The 6,235-nt window shown below is 53.3% G+C and overlaps 1 protein-coding gene across 1 annotated transcript; it reads right to left on the bottom strand.

Annotated features, from left to right (window-relative positions):
- Positions 1–323: 323 nt before the first annotated feature.
- Positions 324–4,486, bottom strand: LOC104509008 (cytosolic 5'-nucleotidase 1A-like). The gene is made up of 6 exons (XM_010150798.1): positions 4,434–4,486; positions 3,569–3,736; positions 3,089–3,218; positions 2,431–2,553; positions 1,164–1,342; positions 324–626 (listed from the first exon to the last, which is right to left on the bottom strand). The coding sequence occupies exons 1-6, from the start codon at positions 4,476–4,478 to the stop codon at positions 324–326; spliced, it is 948 nt and encodes a 315-aa protein (XP_010149100.1). The 5' UTR covers positions 4,479–4,486.
- Positions 4,487–6,235: the final 1,749 nt, after the last annotated feature.

Below are 6,235 nucleotides of genomic sequence, written 5' to 3'. Positions count from 1 at the left end.
GTTTATTTCTCTGCAGAAAAGTCTCCAGGTCCTCCTGAGTATGTAGGTGATAGTCCTCAGTGTCACAGCAAAGGTGTTCTTCCTTCCTGGAGCAGCTGCATTTTTTGACTTCATCCTAAGACCTAAAGGACCTCTGTCAGGAGCAGAAGTGAGCCTCGAGTCTTGCCCGGTAGTCTGTACTCTCATGCAATGCTCTTGCCCCCTTACCCTGAGGCTTGCTTGCTGCAGGTTAGACAATCTTTCCCTTTCCACAGAAGGTTTGTTTTCATCTGGTCCAGTCCCCTGAGTTGCTGGGAGGGAGGTCTGCTGGCCTGTAGAGCCCATCAGCAGCAGGAAGGGACCCAAGCAGAAGGTACCCCCACATTTTGGGCTCCCTGGATGTTATGAAGACCATCGTCAAAGAAAATGTGGGGCTGGATCTGGGCAAGGATAGGGCCCTTGGGAGCGCCATCCATGAAGAAAGCCTCATCAATGGCCAGACCCCACTCCTGGAGTGTCTTGATGGCTCGGACGCCCATGTCCCGGCCACCGCGGGCAGTCACCAGGTAGGTGCGGATGGGGGATTTGTCCTGGCTGAACTTCTTGCGCATCTTCCCAAGGTGCATGGCAAATGCCTTCAGGGGACCCTGGAAGCACAGCAAGACACTTAGGAGTGGGAGGGAAATAAAGAGACATCTTCTCTGCCTGTACAAGCCACTTGTTCCAGGGTTTCTCAGGGCTCTGCAGAGCATGGGGACACCTGTGTGGTGCAGGATGGGGCAGTGCTGGGAGACTGGTGCTGTGCAACGGGGTGCTTGGGAGGAAATTGAACGTTGTGGTGCTCATCCTAATCCCAAAGTGACCAGGAAGGTACATCCCAGTGAGCAGTGCCTCTGGGGCCGAGTCCTGCAGGGACTTACGCAGCAAGAGGTCCCAGCCTAAAAAAGGTGGTGTTGGAGGTAACCACAACCCTGGATATTTGGGAGCTCACTTATAGGAGACACCAAGCCAGATCCATCTCCAGTAGGACACCAGATCAGGCCCACACCAAGGACCAAGTAGTGGATGCAAAGGGAACCTGTAGGACTTGTGCTTTTTTTGGCTACTCATGGCAAGGCCCTACCAGGAGGGATGCTCGCAGTGGGTGCATGTGGATGCCTATCAAAGTGGGGTGGCTTGCTCACCTCTCCCATGGGTACGGCTTCCATTGCCCGCTCATACTGCACTGCCCCCTCCAGCCCCTGCTCCCGGAAGACCTGGTCCGTCTCATCAGAGAAGAGCACGGCGTCTCCGTCGAACACCACGCGGAGTGGGGCGCTGGTGGCCTGCACCTCTTGCTGGAAGACAAGTGCTGACGAGACCCCTGTGAGACAGAGCAAGGTAGGGCTCAGGAGGGACATCCCCCTGGGGGTAGCTCATACGTGGGCAACTCCTCCCTGCCCACCTGCCATGGCCCTGTCTCACACCACAAACACTGGGGTCTCCAAGCCAGGGGACTTTCTGTGAGGGTCAGCCCAGCCTTTCTAGATCTGTTATCCCCTCCCACGGGGATGGACAAGAAAGTGCTGCTGATGTCTGGAGAGATACCGAGGTCTGCCAAGAGATGCTGGGTGGTGGTGTAGGCACGAGCAGTCCTCCTTCTGGTGCTCGCTCACCCTGCCAAGCCTGGCTTTAATGCCCAGATTTAGCACTCTGCTGTGAGTAATAGGGGCTGGCACCTCCACTTGATTGGGGTAATTGGCTTAATTACAGGTCTCTTCCTACAAGCTGATCCCTGCCTGCCCTCGTACATGGACCTGGGCCCCCCAGATGAAAGACACTTGTCAGAGCAATGATGCTCTTCAAGGTGGCTCCAGGAATGCGCTGTGAAGGAAAACCCAGGCTGCAGATGGTCCTGCTCCTGACCTTGAAGGACCTCGGCCAGCTGATGTGCTCATACCCAAGCAAGTTAATAAGGAGGCGATTAACCCCATTAGAGCTGTTGGGGAGAGTGCACTCCCTCTGATCCAGATCAAGCATGTGCTTACATCTATCACTAAGCACATGGCAACTCCGCGTGTAGCAAGAAAGCAAATTTCTATAGCATCCTCACAAAGCCCTGGGAAAGGGCTTTTTTTAAATCAGGGCCAAAGCACTCTCATTGATCCGGGGAGCAGCATCTTTGGTTAGAAAGCCTTAAATGTCAGGCAGGGACTGACCAGCACATGGCAGAGCTACAGCCAGAATTATGCATACAGCACTCGGTGAGTTGTGAAGACATCTGAGAAACCCCGGTGTGTTTGCAGGACATTGGTGGGGACAGAAGAGGAGACTGAACTGTTGAGACTGTACTGATAATCAATGTGCCTTTCACTCCCTTGCCCCTCAGACAGCACAAGTTCTGGTGTTGCCTCTTGGTACTGAGCTGCATGGGAACAGTGTGCTGGGTTTGGGGATGTGGGGAGAACGCACCTCTCCGCAGGGCATTGCAGACATCTGTCCTGTCAGCTGAGAGGAAGAGCTTGACTCCGTGGGACTTCAGGTATAGTGTGGAGTCCTCGTCACTGACGAAGCAGAACTTCGAGATCTCCAGGCCTTCAGGTCAGGGAATGTGAGCAAAGTCTGTTATGGGCTAACATTCACCTCACAGCTCCCCCTTCCCTCCCCGTGTCTCAGTGTGCTTTGCTGCAGAGCTCAGGGCAATTAATTTCCCAGTGCTGTGTGGAGAACCCACCCATGTTCTTGCTGCATCTTCTTGCCCCGTTTCCCCTCAGAACTGTAGAGCGCAGTTAAATATTCCCTTCATCCCTCCCTTGAATGAGCCTTCCTGTTTTTAGGAAGTTTTTAAGAATTCAGTTTCTTTAGTAGCTGCCTGAGGATGCTCAGGCTGTGTAAAATGCTGCCAGACCCCTTGGTGCAGAAGGGAATCAGGCTCTGCTAAGGACCCTGCACACTTGGTGTGCTCCGGCACCCTGAGCAAGCTGCGTAAGGCTGACGGAAATTGGCCTTGTTGCTAAAATAACCCTTTCCCTGACTCTGCATTTGCCAGTGCTGCTCCGTTGTGGTGCCTTATCTGCTTCACAGCCTCCTGGGGAGCAGCAGGCACCGCTGTGGATAGGGTCCCCCTTACCGTAGTGCTTGGCACTGTTGATGATACGTATGCCGCTCTCTGGGCTGTTGTTGGAGAGCACCAGGATGTCAAAGAGGTTCTTCTCTGCTGGGTTGCTCTCCAGGATCTTCTCATTCACATACTGCGCTGCCTGTGAGGAGATGAGACTCTTGGGAGGGGCATGACTCTGATGGCTTTGCCAGGGCTCTTCCACGATCGCGGTGCGCTGCATCTATCAGCTATGTGTTGTGGAGAGCCAGAGAGAGGAACCAATCTGCAAAAGCCATTGCCAGGAGGGTAGGGAGAAGGATACCCCACAAGGAGGGAGCTGGATATGTGAGACTGGGGAGAAGCACAGGTTTTGATGCTCTGCAACAAGGCCAGGAGGCCAGGACAGGCTTATCTGCACCCTGTGATGGGAGCTAAGACATAAAGCTGGGAAAGCTGAGCTTTCACCCCATCCTGTGTCTGCATGTGCCCCTGGCCAGGCGTGGGGCTCACCTGGATAAAGGCAAAGGCCGTGCCTGGTGGCAGGGGCTTGTCCTGGTTGGCCTGCTGGTGCCTTGCGTACTCCTCCTTGCCCTTCTCCAGGTAGAGCTTGTGCTCCTCCTCCAGGTTGAAGATGGCTCTGGTGGTCACCGCAATGACCAGTGCTTCGCTGGGGTCTTTCTGCAGGAGAGGGAGGAAAGAGGGGCTGGGGGACAGCAAAGAAGGAGCTTGGGGAGGTGGGATGAGTAGAGGGACACAGGGCTCCACCAACTAGGGTGGTGGGGTTGGGTGTTGGAGGCATCATCTGTGTGTCATGGTTCCTGATGCCAGAGGGCCTTTTGGAGAAGAGGTACCAAAGCCCAATCTTCATCTTCAGGCCACCAAGGATGGGGCAGGCAGTTGTGAAACCCTAACTTGTCTGGTAAGTGCCATATGCTCTGAGGACAGCACACACCAGAGAGGATTGCTTCACAGTTTTGGTGTTTGTGGGCACAGCACAGCCATGCTCTGACTGAGCTGGGTATTCCTGTGTTTCTCTGCACGTTCTGGTGCTTTTACCCTTCATTTGTGTCTGTTCTGGAGAGTCTAATAAAGTCTCTGTATATGTACAGAACCTGCTGCTTTCTCCCTAGCTGCTCCAAAATTCAACTGCAAGCAAATGCACCTGTCCCATCCATGCAACTGGAAGTTCAGCCCTGAAACTTCTCCCATGTGGAAATCACTGGGACCAGTTGCCCAGGTCACTTCTGCTGAAACACAGACACTAGCATTTCAGACCACCACAGCTCCAGGTTGTGGCGTGTCCTCTCCTGTGGTGACATTTCAAAACTTGCTTTAGAAATACAGGATGCATGTTTTGTAACGAACAATCTTTTACCTGTTTTACATGGGTGTTTATGACCGTGCTTTCAGGCTCTGCCATCTTCGATTTTCAGCCTCAAAGAGAGAATAGACAATTACACTGATACATTATAATACAGCCAATCTAGAGAGGAGGAGGAGTAGAAAAGAGGCAGGGGACATCCTAACCACCAAGTGGAGCAGCCCAAATGAACCTGCCCCCGCTGACAAAAACTCTGCTCTGAGAAAACCTGGTCTACTAGCTCCAATTAAATATGATGGAAAAAGTGACTTCTGCTTCCTCCCCTCGCTCCCCCCAGAGTATTTTTCTCTGAGGGGAGCTGCTGAAAGTAGTTGTGAAGCTCTTTTCTCAGCAAAATAAGTCTGTCTTTATGCACCTTAACTAGGGCTTGGAGATGGATTTGATCTAAAAAGCCAAAGATAGGTCAGATCTTATGAGTAGGCTTCTCGTTCACATCCTTATTGCCTTTCTTGCTACTTTTGTTTCTCTGTTTGAATGGTGAATTTGTATCCACAAATAAGCAAGTTCACTGTGTGAGCAGTTCATTTGCAGCTGTAAAAGGCCTGAGTAAGTAGAAATGTGTGGTCAGGGCTTGCCTGCAGGACAGGACTGTGCTGATGAGGCTGGTCAGTGCCTCTACAGCCCTATGAGCCTGCCAGCCCCTACACTAAAGGTCTCTGTGTGGGCTGTGCTAGCCCAGGTCAGGCAGATGAGCAATGCAGGGTTACACGGCCTGCCTGTGCTTAGCAGCTGAATAAGAAATGACATTTATTTTTGTACACCCGAGCCCTGTGGTTTCTGTAACCACCATGCTGTACAGTGTTTCTATGCACTAGTCTGTGTAAGTGGACTTCTAGGATTCAGCCTGTGGGATTGGAACCGTTCTCATTCCCACTGAGGGGGATCTTATGGGGGTTATTTCCACCCAGCAGCTCCTACAAGTACACTGGGAGGTTTCTCTGGAGAGCAGGGGCAACAATCACTGCTCTACACAAATATGCTGGGAATAGCAAGGAGGTTAAAACCTTGTTTACCAGTTCATGCCCTACTTGATTACTGTGTGGGGGGCTGTTCAAGTATAGACCAAAGCCAGCAGGCAGTGCAAAGGGCAAATCAGGGTCTCTAAAGAGACATTTCTTCTGCCCAAATTCTCTTTAATTAAATTTTTCTTCTTATTCAGGGGTTGTGCAAAGCATTGCCTGGGCTGGTAGCAGATGCACTTGGCTGATACCAGCCCGGAGAGCTGAAGCCTTGCCAAGGGGAGGCTGTGCTTGTGTGTGCACTCCCCAGCTGCCCCTGGGGCAGAAAGCCCTGCCCGCAGGGCTGCTCCCCGGCCAGGGGGTGCCTGGAAGGCCAGGAGATGCTGAGCATCCCTCTGCTTCCTCCACCCGCACCCCATGCTGGGAAGGGGTCTCCTCCCACGGAGCAGGGCAGAGGGTGGCAACCGTGAGTCTTTGTCTGCTGAGCAGAGAGAAACTTTCCTCTCGCCGAATTTGATCCCAGCACCTTTCTAAAAGCGAAAATGAAACGAGGGAGGCGATAGAGCTAAGCAGAACTTCCGGGGAGAAACAGCCCCTCTAATTTCTGTTCTGTCCTTCCAAGTCCTGCAACCTGAGCCTGACTTCTCCTTTCCACCTACCTGCCCCTAACAACCGCAGTATGCGCACATACAGCGACGCGTAAGCTGCGCTTCTCCGCTGCCAGCCCCCCGCACGCGGTGCCAGGAAGCAGGACAGCCTTCCAGGCGGATGCTCGCTGGTCCCCGCTGCCCACCCCGCAGCTGCCTGGCACACGGCAGCCCTTCCCCCGCTGCCCCC

Source organism: Eurypyga helias, unplaced genomic scaffold (genome assembly GCF_000690775.1).
Source record: "Eurypyga helias isolate BGI_N326 unplaced genomic scaffold, ASM69077v1 scaffold42294, whole genome shotgun sequence".
Classification (NCBI taxonomy): Eukaryota; Metazoa; Chordata; class Aves; order Eurypygiformes; family Eurypygidae; genus Eurypyga; species Eurypyga helias.
Note: the sequence above shows the minus strand (reverse complement) of the source record. Positions and strands in the feature narration are given on the sequence as shown.

Excerpts from the sequence above, each read along its gene's own strand:
- LOC104509008 (XM_010150798.1), bottom strand. The coding sequence starts at position 4,478 with ATGGCAGAGCCTGAAAGCACGGTCATAAACACCCATGTAAAACAG. Across the intron at positions 3,737-4,433 it reads TAAACACCCATGTAAAACAG|AAAGACCCCAGCGAAGCACT; the intron begins GTAAAAGATTGT and ends CCTCTCCTGCAG. Across the intron at positions 2,554-3,088 it reads CAACAGTGCCAAGCACTACG|GCCTGGAGATCTCGAAGTTC; the intron begins GTAAGGGGGACC and ends CCTGACCTGAAG.